The sequence below is a fragment of the Schistocerca serialis genome, chromosome 3 (assembly GCF_023864345.2).
Source record: "Schistocerca serialis cubense isolate TAMUIC-IGC-003099 chromosome 3, iqSchSeri2.2, whole genome shotgun sequence".
NCBI lineage: Eukaryota > Metazoa > Arthropoda > Insecta > Orthoptera > Acrididae > Schistocerca > Schistocerca serialis.
The window spans coordinates 120,758,014-120,780,886 of record NC_064640.1 but is presented as its reverse complement, the minus strand read 5'-3'; the positions used below and the strand labels follow the sequence as shown (position 1 = coordinate 120,780,886).

Here is a 22,873-nt window from a genome sequence, read left to right as displayed (position 1 = left end):
AATAAAACGCAGTCTTTGGCTAGCCTCCCCCACAACATTTTCTGTGTGTTCCTTCCAATTTAAGTTGTTCGTAATTGTAATACCTATGTATTTAGTTGAATTTACGGCTTATAGATTAGTCTGATTTATCGTGTAACCGAAGTTTAACGGATTCCTTTTAGCACTCATGTGGATGACCTCACACTTTTCGTTATTTAGGGACAATTGCCAGTTTTCCCACCGTACAGATATCTTTTCTAAATCGTTTTATAATTTGTTTTGATCTTCTGATGATTTCACTAGTTGATAAACGACAGCATCATCTGCAAACAACCTAAGATGGCTACTCAGATTGTCTTCCAAATCGTTTATATAGATGAAATGAAATGTCGTGTAGCTAGGACCTCCCGTCTGGTGGACCGGTCGCTTGGTCAAGTGTTTTTAGTTGACACCACTTTGGCGACTTGCGCGTTCGTGGGAATGAGATGATGGCGATGAAGACAACACAACACCGAGTCCCTGAGCAGAGAAAATCTCCAACCCTGCTGGGAATCGAACCCGAGCCCCTTAGCATGGCATTACGTCGCGCTGACCACTCAGCTAAAGGGACGGACGTTTACACAGATAAGTAACAGCAAAGGGCCTATAACACTACCATTGGGAACGCCAGAAATCGCTTCTGTTTTACTCGATGACTTTCCGTCAGTTGCTACGAACTGTGACCTCTCAGACAGGAAATCACGAATCCAGTCATATAACTGAGACGATATTCGATAAGCACGCAATTTCATTACAAGCTGCTTGTGTGGTAGTGTCAAAAGCCTTTCGGAAATCCAGAAATACAGAATCAATTTGAAATCCCTTGTCTAAAGTACTCAACACTTCGAGACATTGACATCGTCAGTACGAGGCTTATTTGACACTTCAGCGTTGAGACATTCCCTCCAGAAAGACAGCTCGCGGATGAATGATACACGGCTGGAAGCGCGTGACACGACGCTTGCCTTCCTGCTTGCAGCCCGCGTGACAGTGCGGCCCCGTCAGCAGCCGCAGCTTACACACGTCAGCTCGCAGCTGGCCAGCTTATCACAAGCGTTACACATGTTTCTGCAGCGCTCAGCGCGAAACTCCGGTACACGGATTCCGTAGTCATGCAATGCTGCCGAATACTAGCAGCCAATCCAAAATAGTACATATTTTATAATCGCAGTAACTCATACTGAAAGCCGCCTCGTACTCTGAAAAATTAAGACGCAGTACACATCCCGTTTACATGGAGCTCCCAAAATGGGTGGTCACGTATACGGTTCAGAATCGATTCTGGAAATCCGCTTCTAGTTACCTGTTTCCCAATCAGCAATCGATTTTCGCTCCCATGTAAACGCAACATGTTTTGAAACGTGCTTGGGCTGTCAAGTTACGTCTTGTATTCAGAATATTCGGTGAATATGGACTATTGTGCAGTGAAGGAGAAGCAGAAATATTAGACTGAGCATGAAGATGTCTACCAGTGACATTTAACTGAAGAGAAATAACCGTTATGTTGAATGAATCAGGAACTGCATCAGCTGTTTTCTAGACGCCATATTTAACTGGGCTAGCAAATCCGCTTCTGACATTCAAATGTAAACACGACAACAGAAAACGGTTTCCGAAATTCGGTTTTCTCCTTTCGAAACATGTGTCGCATGTAAACATAGTGATAGTTATGAAAAACGTAACTTTTTTCATGCCCTCTGTCTCACTGAGTATTGCAATTTCCTTAATGGCATAAGTACAGAGGCAGGATGCGAGATATTTTGGTATATGTAGATAAGCGTCAAAGGTGGATGAAAAATAGTAAGGAACGATTTAATTTACGAGGACACGTGCGCGTTGAGAACGAGAGACACGGACGACGTTCTTGTAACATTGTACTATACACATTTACCGAAAATTATCTTGAGTGGTTGGTTAGATCAGTGGTCGGTAATCTCTTCAGACAAAAGAGCCTAATATTAATAGTATAATGACAGAAATTTCTTTTGAGAGCCAAATTTTTTAAAATGTAAACTATATGTGTAGGTTCATTGTTATTAACTTAACTGGGATGCTCCTAAGCTAGCCTTTGGCAAAAACGTCGTCAATTTGACTAAGACACGTTCACTGTGGTCCACCCCTTCCACTTCTCCCATCTACACTCTTCTCGTATACCAGTTTCTTTGGCCGGCCGAAGTGGCCGTGCGGTTAAAGGCGCTGCAGTCTGGAACCGCAAGGCCGCTACGGTCGCAGGTTCGAATCCTGCCTCGGGCATGGATGTTTGTGATGTCCTTAGGTTAGTTAGGTTTAACTAGTTCTAAGTTCTAGGGGACTAATGACCTCAGCAGTTGAGTCCCATAGTGCTCAGAGCCATTTGAACCATTTGAACCAGTTTCTTTTCCGTAATGCTCATAAGTAAGGTAAAGGTAAAATGCCGCGTTATTTTCCTAGACGGGCCAATCGAGGCCGACCGACCACCGTGTCATCCTGTGCCAATGGCGTCATCGGATGCGGAATGGAGGGGTATATGGTCAGCACAGCGCTCTCCTACTAGTTGTCGGGTTCCCTGACTTTCGAACCGCTACTAGCCGGTCGAGTAACTCCTCAGTTGGCCTCACAAGGCTGAGTGCACCCCGTAACAGTCCTCCCGCCAACGAAAAATCTCCGGCGTTTCCAGAAATCGAACCCGGGTTCCCAAAACGGCAGTCAGCCGCGCTGACCCTTCACCTACGGAAGCGCACGTTGCTTGTAAGTTCCAGGAATAAATAATTAATATATCCATCTTTTATCACCTGCAAAAATTTGATTTGTATACTTATCTTACTTTCTCAGATAATAGGCTGTAATTGTGAAGAACGTATAAATATAATAGATAAATACTTCATTTGGTCATCTTCTCTGTATGAGTAAACGATCTCAACATGCCTTTCTCAATATTCGACACTACATCTTCATTCACTGCGCAGCGCCCCCTAAAATTAACGCAACATACTGTATTTAGAGGCGTAAGTCTTATAGGTACTTTGAATAAAACTTTATACCATATTTAATTACGATATTATTTGTTGATAAAATTAAACTGTAAGGTATTCATCAAATTAAATCATGGCAATGACAGACAAACACTAATGCGAACAATGGCGTTGCATCACTTTGGAAAGTTCTGGCAAGTCAAGTTTCAATGTTGTTTTTAATTGGACGTACGATTTCACGTTCTCATCAGCAAGACGAATTTTCAATTTGTTCGTGATAAGGTTCACGCTTGAAATTGATTGTTCGCATGAATATGTAAATCGAATAAGAAAAGAATAGCAAATGCTAGTTTTTCCAGCTGATCGTATGAGTCAGGAATACTCGTCTAGGTGTTAAAAGTCAATATATCTTCCTCCTCCAGGAAGCAGGTCATGTATGTTGCGAATCAAGTTCCCATGTGTTTACCTTCAATATTTCTATATCAGCACAAAGACGTTCAAATTTCGAGCACCACATTACTTTAAATCCAGCAACTTCATTTGCCAGTGACAGTGATAAAGGGAGAAAGTGTAATTCTGTTACAATATCATTAACGGGTTTCTTTTTTACAAGGGCTAACGTCGTATTGCTGTTTCTGAATTCCTGAAACTCGTTGAGAAAATCTTGCCTATGTATAAAACTGTTGTTTTGAAACGACAAATGTCAATATCAGAATTATTTTATTGGTGATGTTTCAACGGGCTTGGAAAGTCAAGCAAAGTTTCTTTTTTCGAATGAAGTAACGTCTTCTGCCACAGAAAAAATTGTTTTCTTCCTCCTGTATTTTACAGTGAAGCTGATTTACCGTGACGTAAAATTGTTGAATCCACTGATCGCTTCTTAGTTCTGGACAGCGAACGCCCTTCTCCAGGAGAAATGGTTTAATTTCTATTAATAAGGAAGCAAAACCTTTCAGAGTGTTTCCTCTTTACAACCAACGAACGGTGTTATGCAGCAGAATATCTCAGTAGTCACTCTCCATTTCAATTAAATATTATTTGAAATGCCTCTGATTAAGAGCTCCATCTATAATGGAGTTTCTAAGCTTAATTACGAGTTCCATATCTTCGCAAATTTCTTCTAGAAAGGTCTGCGCACAGAGCACTTTTCGATTAATGATACAATGGTAAGTACGTATTCACTACTATTCTTTTCTTTCAAAATAGCAGCAAACACCTTCTTACACCGGTCATACTGCTTGCCCTGTCTGTAGAAAATGCGACGATTTTATCGAGTGGAAGAGCCGAGCGAATTGGCCGCGTGGTTTGAGGCGCCATGTCACGGATTGCGCAGCCCCTCCCGCCGGAGATTCGAGTCCTCCCTCGGGCATGGGTGTGGTGTGTGTGTTGTTCTTAGCATAAGTTAGTTTAAGTAGTGTGTAAGTCTAGGGACCGTTGATCTCAGCAGTTTGGTCCCTTAGGAATTCACACACATTTTCGAGTGGAACATAATGATTTTCAACGCACACAATTACAGAATTTCAATTGTGTAACTTACTTTTTGAAGTCTCTTCCTACATACCTGTGCTTGCAGTGGATAGTGTGTCAAGTCCAAAAGTGGTTAAAACGAGTCAAGTCCCCAAATATTTCCTATGTACTTCACTTCTTGTCTGGGAGCACTGTGTCATGTCCTGTTGGCATCTCTCGCCGAGCGCTGCATCAGTGCATAGCGGATTATGTCTGTGAATGTTGACCTGGTGCGGTGAATAGCGTGTCAAGTCCGACCATGCTGACAAGCCATATGCTTCCCTGATCTAAATGCTATTGGGAGTGGAAAAGCACGTTCACAATCACGCTCGAAACGCAAAACAAGCTAAGGCTTCTTCGTTTTCCTCTTAGTTTGGCACCTATTGTATTTTCAAGACGTAACTACCAACCAACATTTATACCTTGGCATAACTATGGCGGTAAAGGTTAAACAAAAACGAGGACTTTCAATGAGTGGCCACCATGCTTCAAGTTTCAAGTGCCGAGACCATTGATCATCCGTTTTCAAAACAGACAATATGAATAATACTGTTTGCAATAATATTTACTGCAAATTAACAAACAATTCTTACTTCCTCGTAAGTAAATGACTTCTTGTATTTTTCCCCGCTCTTATCACATTCAACTATCTACCAGAAGCAGACCAAACGCCGATACGACTCCTTGATTCCTTGATTCTGATGGTGGCAGCCCGATAACTTCGAAGAAAAGGAGACGAATATGTCATCCAGTAATCAACTTATCTGATGATGAGGTGGGTGATGATTTGCCATCGAACAGGAAAAAGGGGGCTGCCAGGAAGGGTGGGTTGAAGGGGAAACACGGCAGAAAAGGAGTTCTTGTAAAATGCTTCGAAATTTGAGATGGAATATGACATGAAGGGAGGTAAAGACAAATCGTAGCCCAAAAGAGAATCAAAACGTTTACGCTCACGCAGGAGCAAATGTTATAAAAAAATTTACAGATGAAAGACGTGAAATATTGTTTAAGGAGTGTTGGGGAAGGGAGGATTTCAAGCAGCGATTATTGTACATGTAGTACCTCATAGAACTGACAGGCCCAGAAAGAACAAGATCAGCTGCAAGGCAGTTTTTGTCTCGCACTATGTATTGTTTAGTGATGAAATAATACTGTTGTGCAAATCATGTTTATTGGATGTAGTTTATTTAGAGAAAGCAGTAAATCTGTGGAGTTCGAAATTTAAAAAAAGAGCAGTTCCGTCTGTAGTTATTCAAACACGAGTTACAGATCGGCTGAAGGGTGGAAAAAGCTAACCTTTTAGAGCCGGAGTCAGCGAATTTCTCAGGAAAATTCCAATTCACGAGAGTCAGTATTCAAGAAGAGACTGTTTTAAAACGTTTTTGGGCCCACGCCTTACGATTACATACTTACCCGAAGAGTATGCTAAAGAAATGAGGGCTAATGGCACTGCGTCCTGCACGGATTTTTGTGAGGAGTTGTGGAAGATGAAACTTAGTATCAAAAAACGAAAGTGGGCGCATGTGTGATCTGTTACAAAGTGCAAATACAACCAACTGAAACTTGCCCCAAAAGTGAAAAACACGAGTTAATGACAGCTATGAAAGAGCATCACGAGACAGCTCATATAGCTTACAAAAGTAAGGCTACCGATAAAGAAATTCCAAACAACAGTAACTAAACGCAGACCGTTACATTTGATTTGCAGCAGTGTTTCCCAAATCATTTAGTCAAAAATTCAATATCATTTTACAAACTGACGCTATGAACGTTCAATCTAACAGTATACGAATACGATTGTACTTACGGCATGAGGCTGAAGCTGCAAGAGGGGCTCATGGATTGGGATACTGCTTGTAAAAATTCATTCACGATATCAAACCAGAACTGAAAACATTGATAATGTGTTCTGACAACTGTCAAATCCAAAAGAAGAACAGCCTTATTGCAGTGACGTGCATGTTTCATCTTTAGAAGTCCCCGAATTTGTAAATAACCGTTTATAAATTTCTTATTCCTGGACACACCCACATGGAGTGTGATGCATCGCACAATTCGATAGAGCGGAAGAGAAAAACTTCCAACAGACCATATAAACTCACACGACTGATAAGACAAACACTGTAGAAAAATGTTTCACTGCGGCCGAGGTACAGAGGAACGCTTTTCTTGACTACATTGCCAACTTGAAAACTTACAAAATTACTTGAAAAATTACCAAATTGCCCCAAATACAACGACGGTAATCCATTCCAATGGAGGCAGGCCAAGTGACTTCACTTCATAAATGACCAGCCAGGGATTATTCTTCCAAAACATTACTCGAAAAAGAAGAACCGCTTAAAACTGTGAGCTACAGGAGGCGGGGAAAACAACGAACATTGAGACCTCTTCTGAAGTATTCCGAACCATGTAACATTTCGCGTGAGAAAAATAAAGATTTGATGGACCTCTTACCTTTTAGTTCTCCAGTGTTCCATTATTTTAGCAAAATTTACCAACATAGAGCAATGCTGGGAATAGTTACCCTCGCACCGACAATAAAAAAATATCGTGTGGCACGATGGCCTAGTGCAAGTCTTTCTATTGGAAGACACTTGGGCGACCTGCGCGTCCTTAAAGCCAACAGCATTCGGTTTTCCTCAGACGGTCATCTACCCAAGTACTAGCTGCACCCAACGTTGCTAAACATCGGTTCAGATATCGGGCGGGAACCGTTGTTACCAAGGTGTCAATTTTTTGTACATATCTATAATTTTGTTCACTGTATGTTTCCAAATATTTGTATAGAATGAATGATTAAGTTCCTGAATACCTGCGCCTCATCTACTGATTTATTAAACATTCATAAGAGCCCTGCAAAATCACATTTCCCTAAGTTAACATCGAAGCTCAAATCTAGAATGAAGAATTAATGGATGTGCAACAGGTCAAGTCCACAATTTTTAAAATACACTACCTTCAATGTTGCACATCAGTGACTTACTAACTTCAACGCTGAACATCAGTGACTAAACTTCTTCTTAAATGGAAAACCAATTTATACTGATTAGATAGTTAGTTTCGGTATACAGTAAGCACCAAAACTACTTTTTGCCAAAATTACAGGATCTTGCATTAGTTGCCAACCTTTGAATTGTGATTTGCCGGAATTCTAATTCTTCTTGACTTGACATACTATCCACTGCAAGCACACACGCACAGACACCAGCCGTGTACCGTTTGCCTCTCTTAGTAGCCCCTTGGAAGACTGGATCCGTTAATTAAATATAGAAATAGATTTTTCTCGATTCTTCTGAAGTTGCTCAATTCTGTTCCTCCTTGCGTCGCCGACAAGATATTGAGTACTAAAGGAAACGTGTTGGGCTGTAAAGTGTCTCTCGAAATTTGATTTCTTGTTACGAGCCAATTTTCCTTCACAAATAAAACAAGTCGAAAGGCCATTTAAGTTCCGAGTAAACGCGGAAGTATCGATCCGTTCAACTTTCAATTCACGGCATTCGACTTCCGATTTTCTTTGCTTCTTGTATGCAGCCACACCAAATAGGATACCTAAAACCGTTTTATGTTACAGTAAAAAGCCTCTAACACAAACTAACTACAATTCTTAAATTGATGACTAAAATACCTGCAGGATTTGCAGCTGTTTGAAAAAATACAGGTAGCTTTATGCTTCGAGTAGGTGTTTTCGCCGGCCGCGACTGATTTTCGAACGCAGCTACCACTGACGATTGAGCAATAAGACTGCTGATTGACTCATTCGCTCAATTGGTGCGTGAATCATGCGGGATTCCCCAGCGCGTACGAGCCAATTGAAACAGATTGGCCCCTAAATACGCAGAGCTGCGATGAGTGGAGGGAAAAGTGCAGGTGGCGAAGGCACCGTGGAGGGAAGGCACAGCACTTCGCACAGAGGCAGGTGGAACTGCCAGCCGCAGGGGTGCAGACTTTAACTACAGTTCTAGTCTTTCCTGCGGGGACACGCGCTCGGCAGTAACACACTGTAGAACACAGTGCAAAGACACGACTTGGCGGTATGAGCTGATATTTTATCTTTCCGGAAATGTATGTTAGCGCCCGCACCTGATACTTTGTAGAAGAGCCATACTCAACGGGCCAAAGAGCCGCACGTGAATCGCGAGCTGCGGTTTTGCCGACCACTGTGTGTTCCAGTCGCGATTGGAATGTATCAGATCTGTTGGCAGCAGAAATGCTCGAACTTCTCGATTCATTTCGTGTTGGGGTAGGATTCAGCGACAACAAGGCTACTACAGTACAATTTATTACTGTCAAGTGTGGGAACACTGACTGTTTTAAGGTAACTTGCCTGTGAATCCGCTTCAAAAAAATTAATTTTTTGTTTTCCATTTTAAATTGACGTTTAGAGTTTTTTGGACGAAATGGTGGTTTAAATAACTGAACTTGACATCAGGAAGTTATTTAAAAATCGACTTAAATGTCTGTTGGTGTGCATCCAACCCCATTGTTTCTGCGGCTTTCACACGTCAGTATTGTTATTAGACACCTGTTCGAGAAACATATATATACTATACAATTGTTTTTCAAGCTGATAGTCCTGCTAAAAGATACGCTTTGCAATGCTCTTGGGTTTCCCTTGTATATCTTGTTGCTTAATTGTCATTATCGAAAATTATTATATGTGTAACTTGTTTTAATATGGGACAAGTAACAGGTGTGAAGTTCCAGAGTTACTAGGGATATATTCTGGGTTTAATATTAGACAATCACTGTTGGCAATTGATTTCAAGAGAGTAGCAGATGAGGAAAACTAGGTTTTTGAGGCAACTACGGACGCCAGAATGACAAAGAGAAACAAGAAATGGAAGAGAGAAGATGAGAAACATGTAAACCAAGACGATTATGCAACTGGTGATTAGGAACAACAGAGGTGAGCCATAAATCAAATATAACTTTCAACTGAATTTATCTAAAATTACATTTTATGACATGTTTATTTCATGCGGAAAAATGTATAAGAGCTAGAGGTCTGGAATTTTTGGAGTTTTTCAGCGTACTATTTGGAGGAAATTAGACCACAGATACTAATGTACTCTCAACAGAAAGGGAAATACATAGTGATTAATTATAAAAAATAAATCTTAATTTTGATTATCAGATTAAATATTTCTAGAATAAATGCGTTGTTCTTGAAATGACGGCATTGTAATCTACTTTTTTTGGTGTACATGTTGTTAATGAGTAATTAAAGACTCAAGCATCTAAGTGAGATAATTAGTCAGTGCATAGACTGCAAGTATCGATAGACATATAAAAATGTAAATTACTGCTCTTCACAAAAAACTATAATAACGACAACGTGAGAACTAAGTGATTAATTGTATATCAAAATGTTCAGCAAGAAACACTCCAACAATTTTCATTCTAGTGGGAGCCCACGTTTTTCAGTTAGAGCCGTGTAAACTTTATGCAGATTGTTAGTATTTTCCAAGCATTAAGAGGGAAGTTACTTTAAATGCCTCTGTGCATGCTATAATTAGTCTAATCTTATCTTCACTATCCCTATGAAAGTGTTATGTACTGGGTTGTATGTGAATTAATATCGCAGTTCTTGAAAAGGCTGCCGGTCAGTTTTGTGAATAAACACACTTAAGAGCTCCTCGCTAGATCATGAAGGCCCAAGACAATGTCTATGAGCTGCTGTGTCATCCTCTGCCTCGCAGCGTGATGCGAATGTGGCGTGGAGGAACATATGGTCAGCACATCCCTCTCCCTCTTGTACCAGTCCTCCCACCAAGGGAAATCCCTTGGTGCTACCAGGAATCGAACGCACATCTTCTGAATGGCAGCCACCGGCACTGCCCACTTAGCTATGGAGGTAGACAAACTGGGTGGTTGTAACTGAAGTGCAGCTACTCATAGAGGTCCAGTACGGGCTGTAATTACCATATGGCTTCGAAACATGGTGGACATGCTAATGAATTAATGTGGAACCGATTTATGCCGGAAAAAATTAGTTCCCATTTTGACCACTAGGTGCACATCCGGTGCTATGAATTCAAGAAAGAATTACAGACATGTTTCCATATGTATTGAATTAGGAACAGGATACAAGCAGGAAAGCTCAAACAAGTGAGAAAGGCATACTGTTGAAATTAGTATTAAACGTTATGGCTTGTCCAATGACAATGTGGATGTCATACCATCATTCAAGCGGTGTATAGCAACAGATCTGTACCTGGTGGCCAAAATTGGAACTAATTCTTCCCCAGCATAAATCGGGTACACATTAACATAGTAGAATATCTACCAATTTTCATTGCCATAGATAATAACAGCACACACTGGAGCTCTGTCAATAGCTGCACTTTAATTATAACTATCCAGTATAAATACAATGCTTGACAAAAGAAAAGTTAAGCACCCAGAAGGAGAGGTGGAAACGAAATGAAACTTTATGGACTGTGTGAATATGTGATGTTGTATCAGTGAGCACAATACAGAGTAAAATTTACAAATAATTTGGCAATATGAGCGTATGAATCAGTGTGACATTGCACCCCTCTATCTTGGACATACGCACTGATTCAGTTAGGAAGGATGTAATAAAGCTATTGTATCCTCCTCTGAGCCAAACTGGCCCACAACTGTTGTAACTAGTCCTTGATATCCTGGATACTGGCACTGGGATGGAGCTGAGGTGTGAGCTTTTCCGACGCATCTTCTGTCGGGGACAGATGTGGGATCTTGCTGACCACGAGATGACCTCAACATGTCACAGAGACACGTGTCATGTATGGACGAACATTTTTTGTTGAAAAATACTTCGATGCTATCGTTTGAGAGGTAAGGCATGAGGATGCAGAAAGTCTGTGACATTCTGTTGCACTCGCCCTGTTACTACGAGCAGTAGGGTAGTTGGGCTGTCGGTGCAGAGTGCTTTGTTGCCAGATGCAGCCCATAAGGCAGCGATGACATCATCCAAGATGGCGGCCTGTAGACTTGGCAACAGCGTATGATGTCATCCAATATGGCGGCCGTGACGTCTGCTGATGACGCGAGTACCGTTATCCAAGATGTCGGCTTTTGGCAGGATAGTGCCACGCCCCCCGCCATGCCTCCCTGCCAGGAAGTTAGAATTTTGGCGGGAAATTGAGTTATGTGCTTCTATGGGTCACTTGGCAGACCCCCACCCCCTTTTACGACTTTTTGCATGATGATGCATTATCCTCTTGGAAAATTCTTGACAGCTGCAGATTAAGTCGATAGTGGTACTGCGGGGTGGATTGGTCAAAGACAGTGCTAGGGGGTCTCCAATTTTATCCTAAAACTGTGAGATTGCTCTGTGACTCCCATCCGCATCGAGATAGATCATAAATTATGCACTATGCTCGAGGTGCTGTCTGGTACACTTTGATGATGTATGTGTTCAAGAATTAACAATGAATGGATGTACTGCATAGTCATCTATCCACATCTACATCTACATTTATACTCCGCAAGCCACCCAACGGTGTGTGGCGGAGGGCACTTTACGTGCCACTGTCGTTACCTCCGTTTCCTGTTCCAGTCGCGTATGGTTCGCGGGAAGAACGACTGCCGGAAAGCTTCCGAGCTCGCTCGAATCTCTCTAATTTTACATTCGTGATCTCCTAGGGAGGTATAAGTAGGGGAAAGCAATATATTCGATACCTCATCCAGAAACGCACCCTCTCGAAACCTGGACAGCAAGCTACACCGCGATGCAGAGCGCCTCTCTTGCAGAGTGTTTCGTAAGCCACCTCCTTTGTTGATGGACTACATTTTCTAAGGACTCTCCCAATGAATCTCAACCTGGCACCCGCCTTACCAACAATTCATTTTATATGATCATTCCACTTCAAATCGTTCCGTACGCATACTCCCAGATATTTTACAGAAGTAACAGCTACCAGTGTTTGTTCCGCTTTCATATAATCATACAATAAAGGATCCTTCTTTCTATGTATTCGCAATACATTACATTTGTCTATGTTAAGTGTCAGTTGCCACTCCCTGCACCAAGTGCCTATCCGCTGCAGATCTTCCTGAATTTCGCTACAATTTTCTAATGCTGCGACTTCTCTGTATACTGCAGCATCATCCGGGAAAGGCCGCATGGAACTTCCGGCACTATCTACTAGGTCATTTATATACATCGTAAAAAGCAATGGTCCCATAACATTCCCCTGTGACACGCCAGAGGTTACTTTAACGTCTGTAGACGTCTCTCCATGGAGAACAACATGCTGTATTCTGTTTGCTAAAAACTCTTCAATCCAGCCACACAGCTGGTCTGATATTCCGTAGGCTCTTACTTTGTTTATCAGGCGACGGTGCGGAACTGTATTGAACGCCTTCCGGAAGTCAAGGAAAATGGCATCTACCTAGGAGCCTGTATCTAATATTTTCTGGGTCTCATGAACAAATAAAGCGAGTTGGGTCTCACACGATTGCTGTTTCCGGAATCCATGTTGATTCCTACATAGTAGATTCTGGGTTTCCAAAAACATGATACTCGAGCAAAAAACATGTTCTAAAATTCTACAGCAGATCGACGTCAGAGATGTAGGTCTATAGTTTTGCGCATCTGCTCGACGACCCTTCTTGAAGACTGGGACTACCTGTGCTCTTTTCCAATCATTTGGAACCTTCCGTTCCTCTAGAGGCTTGCGGTACACGGCTGTTAGAAGGGGGGCGAGTTCTTTCACGTACTCTGTGTAGAATCGAATTGGTATCCCGTCAGGTCCAGTGGACTTTCCTCTGTTGAGTGATTCCAGTTGCTTTTCTATTCTTTGGACACTTATTTCGATGTCAGCCATTTTTTCATTTGTGTGAGGATTTAGAGAAGGAGCTACAGTGCAGTCTTCCTCTGTGAAACAGCTTTGGAAAAAAGTGTTTAGTATTTCAGCTTTACGCGTGTCATCCTCTGTTTCAATGCCATCATCATCCCAGAGTGTCTGGATATGCTGTTTCGAGCCACTTACTGATTTAACGTAAGACCAGAACTTCCTAGGATTTTCTGTCAAGTCGGTACATAGAATTTTACTTTCGAATTCACTGAACGCTTCACGCATAGCCCTCCTTACACTAACTTTGACATCTTTTAGCTTCTGTTTGTCTGAGAGGTTTTGGCTGCGTTTAAACCTGCAGTGAAGCTCTCTTTGCTTTCGCAGTAGTTTCCTATTCGCATTGACACTCGCAAAATAGAGAAGTGACGGTTTAGCGATTATATGGAAATTATGTAACATGCTGTCGCATCGTTGGTCGGTGTTGAAATTACTGTAAAATTGCTATAATTGTTCGCACTATCAACTGTGATGCTTATTATTACACTACATCGACGGTGTCTTTTCCACCCCATCTGTCCACTGGTACGCTGTTGGTTAGCACATAATGACTGACTGACATCGCTTGTTTGAGCTGGAGAAAGAGTTTTGGTGGAGGGGCAACACCTTCTGGGGATGACTAGCATCAAAACAGTGATCGGGTATATATTTGCAATATGAGGAATCAGCCGAAATGGAATGCAGAGCCATCAGCTATTCCGTCACTGTGGCAGATGAGTTTAAATGTAGAGGTCGTTAATCACCTTCGGACAGCAGTTTGGAGACTCTCCACAACGCCGCCAAACTCTTCCAGTTTCCTTATGTTGTAACTGTCTTTTGTTTAAAATCATCCAGTGTGTGTGGTGTGTTATGGTAGCAGCAGTAGCAACATGATTTATACTGCGTGACTTCTAGTTTTTTGCCAGAAGCAATGGATCTTAACATGTTAATGTCAGTTTAGAACCTGACACAGAGCTCGAAGTTATGGCGGGAAATAACAAAATATATGGCAGTGTTCAAAGCGTGTTACAGTGGAAAAAGCAATATTTCTGTTGTGACTTGGCAAGACAGCCAAGTCACAATGGGAGGAAGCCGAAATGCACGCGTTTAATTACTCGCAGACTGGCGTGAGGTCTGGAACAGTTAAGGGAATTAATAGTAGCAAATAAAGTACGTAGTTGATGTAATACTTAACTTTAATCCACAATTGTAGAACATTGGTCTGACGGCGCAGGCTTTATAAGATAACCAGCAAAAGATAAATGGCGCCTTGCTAGGTCGTAGCAATTGACGTAGCTGAAGGCTATGCTAACTATCGTCTCGGCTAATGAGAGCGTATTTGTCAGTGATCCCCTTCTGGTTAAGTCGGCTGTACAACTGGGGCGAGTGCTAGTAAGTCTCTCTAGACCTGCTGTGTGGTGGCGCTCGGTCTGCAATCACTGACAGTGGCGACACGCGGGTCCGACGTATACTAACGGACCGCGGCCGATTTAAAGGCTACCACCTAGCAAGTGTGGTGTCTGGCGGTGACACCACAATTTCGAACAACGACACAGGGTCACATGGAGTGTCTCTTGCGACTTATTGTATAGTTTGTGAGATCATCCTCCTACAGTACAGGTGATGCAACTTTACACTGGTCTGTGTGATGGATCAATACCTGTATATTTAATAGGATCGTTACATGTGCTTGATGCCGGCACACACATAGTTCGTAATTTTTCTCTGCTGGATGGTACAGAATAACAACGATAGAATGTTTGGGTGATAGACATGAATGGAGTCTAACGGATGCGGATCTGCTTCGATGTTGAGTCTTCCTAATTTTCCCAACGAGAAACACCACCGTAACTGTTTGTACTGTTGTCATTTGATGCTGACATTAAACATCGTACACTGGTGGTGGAGCTACGAGAACATGTTCCCACTTCCACTAAGTGGTCAAAACACTCTCCTGTAGCATTAACTCAGCTCACTCTGTTTCTAAACAGGTTGCAGAACGTGGTGGATATTGCTCTCTCCGACTTCTTGGTAAAATTGCTAAAATTGATCTCGCTATCAACTGCGGTGTATATTACAGTACATTGCTCCATATCAATGTTGTCTTTCCAATCCAATGTCAGAGATCGTTGCCACAGGTGCGCACCCTAACCATTAAGGGTGGCTGTGTCACTATACTTTAGACGACCAAGACGCATTCGGGATAGCCGTTCTTTTATATCCTATTGTTTAGTTAACTATACCTGCTTTTGTATTGGTGAAGGACCATCGTCTCAAAGTGGACAGCGACTAACACGTGTCGCGAGGCTTCTGGCAGAGTAGCTCCCTCCCTCCCTCCATCCATCCCATAGATGGTTGGAGGGAGGGTGGGGAGAGGGTCTCGATTTTCAGCAGTTTGTGATTGTACATAAAGGAGGACGCCCGTTCAACTACCGTCTCCTCTGTAGTCTTTTAGGACGACGATTTTCCCCTGTACATGTGCTGCATTATGACCTGTTCGTTACAAGCGCTGGTTTTTTCATGACAGTTTCGAAGTGTAATTAGAACTGTGACAAATATTTTACATCAGCTGTGATAGCATGTATTGGTTTCTATTACCTGGGCTGTACGGTGATTTTTAGGAGGCGTGTGTGGCGAACTCCGAAGTCAAACAGTGATAGATGCTGTATGCTTACAGGTAATATACTTTTTAAACTCCTATTTGTTCAACATCAGCATCTCGTCAGTTGAACATATTTCCCCCAAAAAATAATAAAGATAGTACCTTTCATCCCTGCCTTTTTTCCGCCAGCTTGAAGGTGTAGGGTAGAGTTTGAGTGTTTCTGTCGTTGGTTTCGAATGGTATTGCGAAATTTTTTTTCCAGTGGGATAACACCAGTTGTTTTCTATCAACAGTTTTTCCGGCATATTCCGCTTTTTTGCCGTCCTTGTGTAGCGCTATGCATATAGTTGTGTAATTAGGCCTGATCTTTGGGATTAATTATGTAATTAGAATCGATATTTGCGTCAGTTAAGAGCGAAGTTCCGAAATTTTTTCCCAGCAGGATAACACCAGTTGTATGTTATCGTTAGTTTTTGCGCTATATTGCGATTTTATGCCATCCTTGTGCATTGCTATGCATATAGTTGTGTAATTAGGGCAGATCTTTGTGATTAATTACGTAATTAGGATGGATATTTGCGTCAGTTTCCCGACCAAAATCAATAAAATACACTAACCTAACCTTCCTCTCCCATATCCGGACAGTATCCATGTGTTAGGGGGTGTACTTAGGCTTTCCATCGAGGAGCACAAGCGTTCGAGTCCCAGAAAGGGCACCGCCATCTTCAATTTCCCGTCAATTCCAAACTCCTTGGTGGTTTAATTGTGTTAGGGGGGTGAACTTGCGCTTTCCGCCCAGGAGGACCAGGGTTCGAGTCGCAGATACTTTGTATTTTCTACGTTTACTGAGTGTTTGTGCACTGCATTATTTTCGGGTGTTTAAGCGTTGTGAGTGTGTTTGCATAGTGTTACACATGCATTAGTTCGGTGATCTACGAGTAGTTTGCGTTTCTGTATGCAGTGTACTGCATTATTTCGGTAATTTACGAGTTGTTTGCGTCTTTGCACATCAGTGTACTGGATTATTTACGTGTAGTTTGCAGGTCTATAGCCTATTTACTGCGACCTCAAGCACGTCAGAGTGAGTGTTTTGTATCAGTGTAATAAATAAACTACGTGAAATTCGTCCCAAATAAATTGCTCCAAAAATAAATGAAGTACACTCCTTCCTCACTCCAGCAGCCCAGAACAGGATGAGTCCCTTTCCCGCCATTTTTCAGATCCAGACTCTCATCTTGGATTACATCATGGGAGGGACGACAGCTCCCTCTGGTGGCAATGCTCCTATTGACTGAACTGCACGATCACGTGACCTGTTACGGCGCCCTCTAGCAGTGAACTCGCGAAATAGCGCAGTTCTTTGGTCTGCTGGATCGAAGGCAGTTGTCTCTTGTGAGGTGGAAGTTATAAGTAGGTTTTAGAAATGACAGACAGTTCCAGCAGAAACAGATGTTTCCATGCGTTGTGTAATGCAACTGTAATACATCTGGACGCAAAGCATTTATTTGCAGGACCGTATTCTTCCTCTTCATATGTTCAAGCATTAATGGTCACTTCCATTCCTCATGCAGTGAGCTGTGGATGCACTCCTTGCCTGAATGAGCGCATGTAATACAAGTATTAAAACTCCCCCTGCCTGGCACCAAAATCTCACTAACTGAACACATGCTCCTTCCACACAGACAGCTCAACAAGCACTGATTCTCAGCCTCTTGTGGTGGCAACACCACACTAAGCCACTACTGCTGTAGGTAGATAATAAATTTAAACAAATTTCTACAAATTTAAGCAAATTTATACAAATTTAAACAAATTATATTCGAATTGAATGACATCATGAGCAGTTTCTAGTGGGGGCAACACCATACTAACTCCCCTCAGCTGCAGGAGTAAGCTCTTAGAGCAAAATTCCCTCCAAAATTGAAATTTTCTGGTCCATTTTCCAAGAGGATAACACGCCATCATGCAAAAAGTCGGAAAGGGGGCGGGGCGGGGAGACTGCCAGGTGACCCATAGAAGCAAATAATTCAATTTCCTGTTTCCTGCCAAAATTCAAACTTCCTGCCAGCAGGCAAGGCAGGCAGTGTGGCACTTTCCCACCAAAACCTGCCATCTTTGATAATAGTACTCACGTCATCAGCTGACGTCATGGCCACCATCTTGGATGACATCATGTGCTGTTGCCAAGTCTACAAGCCGCCATCTTGTTTGACGTCATCACCGCCATCTTGGATACATCTGGCATCAATACACTCTACACTGACACCCCCACTACCCTACTACTACCACGGTCACTATTATCCGTGACATAAAGTCATACCCGACAATTTCCCACACCATAATGCCAGAAGTAACACCACTGTGTATTTCCAAACATTGGAAGATTGGGACCTCTACCCAGGTCGCTGACATACTACATGCTCACCAAGAATGGTCATCCAGGATAGTGCAAAACCATCATTCATCACTTATCACAATGCGAGGCCATTCATCAGCATTCCATGCTTTCCATTCATGGAACCACTCCAAATGCAGCCATTTACATTGGGGTGTTAATGGCAGCCTATCCATGGAACAGTAATTCTCTAATCAGCCAGATGCTGTTCTCTGGCCAACAGTGTGGGATGACACATGCCTGGTGCACAATATGACTATCCTCCCTAGTGGTGCTCAGGCATGGCCGACAGGAACCTTGACGATGAGTATGATTGCTCTGAAGTTTTCATGCAGTCCAACATTGGGCCATTGTAACATCTGGATTCCCCCAAAACATGAATTTTGAACGATTCGACCAGCCGACCAAATGAAGACCTTCAGTGTGGCCTCTTTCAGACTGTCAGGTGCTGATAACACTATCCCACGAGTATGCAGAATATTCATGCCCTCCACAGTGACCATTCAATATCCAACGCTGTTCATGCCCCTTATACATCCTACCAGGCATGGTAACAGTACTAAACGTGAATAACACTAACGCAGTCTCGTGACCGTTGCATCAGTCACAAAGAATTGCAACTTTAATCATTTATATAACAACTGATGGTGTGTACGTGTACGAAGTTAGACAGATGTCCAACCATGTCTTCTGAGTACATCTTTTTTTTGGTCAATGTATTTTAACGACCTTATCTGCACTCGCTAGAGAATTACTTTATATGAGGACGTGGAGTGAAAGTATCCAACTCATGTTATCATTTTGTTGAATTGAGTTTTCTGACCAAATTATCATATTGTTGAACCCACTTTATCCCTGCCGTGAGACCAAAAAATATTATATACAAAAACTATTGAGGCTTTCGTGTCCACTTGTTGACATACTGCCTGTTGGTTCTGTCTTGGATTCTTTGGCCGACGTTTGATGATTTCTCTGACCTTTGCCAGCACGAGTGGCAGTCATTGTCGAAGATTCACCATCCATTGCTGGTGGCGGACTGGAGTCCACCTCCCAGCTGGAGATTATATGTACCTGTCGCGCCAACATCTGAGGGCTTTTCCCAGCTGATTTCCACTGTGGTCCTCCTCTTGCCAGACGATACATCAGCACCAGGATCACCAAATTTAAACGGCATTGTAGGCTGGGGAAGTGGAGAAACTAGTCATGTGTAAGACCGATCACACAATAAAATTCCCGACACAGTAGTTCTTGCTGTCAAAAGTTATATCAGTTTTTTAGTAATTGCAGTTTCAGTTTTGAGTATTACTAATCTGAAGCAGTTGAACGGAGTGGATAATGTCTTGAAAGGAGGATATAAGATGAACCTCAACAAAAGCAAAACCAGGATAATGGAATGTAGTCGAATTAAGTCGGGTGATGCTGAGGGAATTAGATTAGAAAATGAGACACTTAAAGTAGTTAAGGAGTTTTGCTATTTGGGGAGCAAAATAACTGATAATGGTCGAAGTAGAGAGGATATAAAATGGAGACTGGCAATGGCAAGGAAAGCGTTTCTGAAGAAGAGAAATTTGTTAACATAGATTTAAGTGTCAGGAAGTCGTTTCTGGAAGTATTTGTATGTAGTGTAGCCATGTATGGAAGTGAAACATGGACGATAAACAGTTTGGACAAGAAGAGAATAGAAGCTTTCGAAACATGGTGCTACAGAAGAATGCTGAAGATTAGATGGGTAGGTCACACAACTAATGAGGAAGTATTGAATAGGACTGGGGAAAAGAGAAGTTTGTGGCACAACTTGACAAGAAGAAGGGATCGGTTGGTAGGACATGTTCTGAGGCATCAAGAGATCACCAATTTAGGATTGGAGGGCAGCGTGGACGGTAAAAATCGTAGAGGGAGACCAAGAGATGAATACACTAAACAGATTCAGAAGGATGTAGGTTGCAGTAGGTACTGGGAGATGAAGAAGCTGGCACAGGATAGAGTAGCATGGAGAGCTGCATCAAACAAGTCTCAGGACTGAAGACCACAACAACAGCAACAATCTGAAGCTGAAATCTCAAATACAAAGACACACACAGGCATAAATACAACAAACATCAAGCAAGTTCGAATGATGCCCGGGCCATTAAGTACAAGAGTAAACACGAAACCAGATAAAAACCACAACATTAACATATTTCCCAAGTCTGTATGGTCCCCTATGGTGTGACTTGGACGCCGTTCGTGTTCGTTTGATGTTTGGAGTGACGATTGTATTTAGGACTGTGTGTATATCTGCGACTGAGATTTTTGCCTAGATATGGGTGATACTTGGAATTGCAATGGAAATAAATAAAAATAAAATAATTTTTGACAGTTGTAATCGGAAACGAGCGTGTTTAATAGACACAGGGTGTGACTGACGATTTAAAAATTTAGGATTGTAGAGGATGCAATTCGGAACACTTTTCAATAAGAAACTTATACCCGGAAATGTGAAATAAAATTTCTACACACTACCTATACGAGAAGTTACCAGGTGAGACCGTTAGTAAACATTTGGGCTATAACGGTTAGAGACTGACCAGATCGTTTGGATGGTGCATGGTATTTGACCTTCCTGAAGAACTCCTTGCGCTGAGTGAACTTCTGGAGGACGTTCCCTCGCAATTGCGCGCTAATATGTTGTTTCAGCACGACGATGCTCCAGCGAACTTTGATTGTCGGGCCACGGCATACCTCAAAGACAACTTCAGGCAGACTGTAATTGGAAGGGGGTATCTAGATACCTGGCCTGCACACTCCCATGACCTCGCCGCTCTTGACTCTTCCTCTGAGGTTATGTAGAGTCCTTTCTGTACTCAGTGCCGCTAGGAACAGTCATTGAAACAAAACATAGTCCTACTGTAGGTCCCTTATTGCAAAATGTTCCGAATTTCATATGCTATAATCCTCCAAATTTTTAAAACGTCATTATGTAACATATTGTATCATGTTCTTGTGAGGTACATTTAATTGCACAATAAATTACATGTGGCTTTTGTATCGAAGGCATACGCTAATCAAGTTTTTTCAGAATAGCTTGTTAGTTTTACTCCCATAAACTCTCCAAATGTGCGTACATTTTATTAACATGTCTTTATCCCCTTTGCACTTACTCCCAATTAGGTGTAACTGTGTACAATAGTACCCTGCTTCACAATTACTAGGAACAACAGGATATCCAAATTAGTCTCTGCCCTGCGGCAGGGTTCGTGCATAAAACCATTCTTTTCCACAGTAATACCAACGTCATTATCTACTCTCGAGTAACAAACAGGGAAATTCTGCTGCAGTCAATCGACAGGGGGCGACCGAAGTAATATAGTTCATATAATACATAGTATATAGTATATACACTCCTGGAAATGGAAAAAAGAACACATTGACACCGGTGTGTCAAACCCACCATACTTGCTCCGGACACTGCGAGAGGGCTGTACAAGCAATGATCACACGCACGGCACAGCGGACACACCAGGAACCGCGGTGTTGGCCGTCGAATGGCGCTAGCTGCGCAGCATTTGTGCACCGCCGCCGTCAGTGTCAGCCAGTTTGCCGTGGCATACGGAGCTCCATCGCAGTCTTTAACACTGGTAGCATGCCGCGACAGTGTGGACGTGAACCGTATGTGCAGTTGACGGACTTTGAGCGAGGGCGTATAGTGGGCATGCGGGAGGCCGGGTGGACGTACCGCCGAATTGCTCAACACGTGGGGCGTGAGGTCTCCACAGTACATCGATGTTGTCGCCAGTGGTCGGCGAAAGGTGCACGTGCCCGTCGACCTGGGACCGGACCGCAGCGACGCACGGATGCACGCCAAGACCGTAGGATCCTACGGAGTGCCGTAGGGGACCGCACCGCCACTTCCCAGCAAATTAGGGACACTGTTGCTCCTGGGGTATCGGCGAGGACCATTCGCAACCGTCTCCATGAAGCTGGGCTACGGTCCCGCACACCGTTAGGCCGTCTTCCGCTCACGCCCCAACATCGTGCAGCCCGCCTCCAGTGGTGTCGCGACAGGCGTGAATGGAGGGACGAATGGAGACGTGTCGTCTTCAGCGATGAGAGTCGCTTCTGCCTTGGTACCAATGATGGTCGTATGCGTGTTTGGCGCCGTGCAGGTGAGCGCCATAATCAGGACTGCATACGACCAAGGCACACAGGGCCAACACCCGGCATCATGGTGTGGGGAGCGATCTCCTACACTGGCCGTACACCACTGGTGATCGTCGAGAGGACACTGAATAGTGCACGGTACATCCAAACCGTCATCGAACCCATCGTTCTACCATTCCTAGACCGGCAAGGGAACTTGCTGTTCCAACAGGACAATGCACGTCCGCATGTATCCCGTGCCACCCAACGTGCTCTAGAAGGTGTAAGTCAACTACCCTGGCCAGCAAGATCTCCGGATCTGTCCCCCATTGAGCATGTTTGGGACTGGATGAAGTGTCGTCTCACGCGGTCTGCACGTCCAGCACGAACGCTGGTCCAACTGAGGCGCCAGGTGGAAATGGCATGGCAAGCCGTTCCACAGGACTACATCCAGCAT

At 43.0% G+C, this 22,873-nt stretch overlaps 1 protein-coding gene across 1 annotated transcript in view; it reads left to right on the top strand.

Moving 5' to 3' along the window:
* Nucleotides 1-9,184: 9,184 nt before the first annotated feature.
* Nucleotides 9,185-22,873, top strand: part of LOC126469813 (mucolipin-3-like) — a 170,607-nt gene continuing 156,918 nt past the window's right edge. The window contains exon 1 of the mRNA XM_050097092.1: nucleotides 9,185-9,384. Within this exon, the coding sequence (XP_049953049.1) occupies nucleotides 9,357-9,384 (28 nt within the window). The 5' untranslated portion in view covers nucleotides 9,185-9,356. The remainder of the gene's footprint in view (nucleotides 9,385-22,873) is intronic.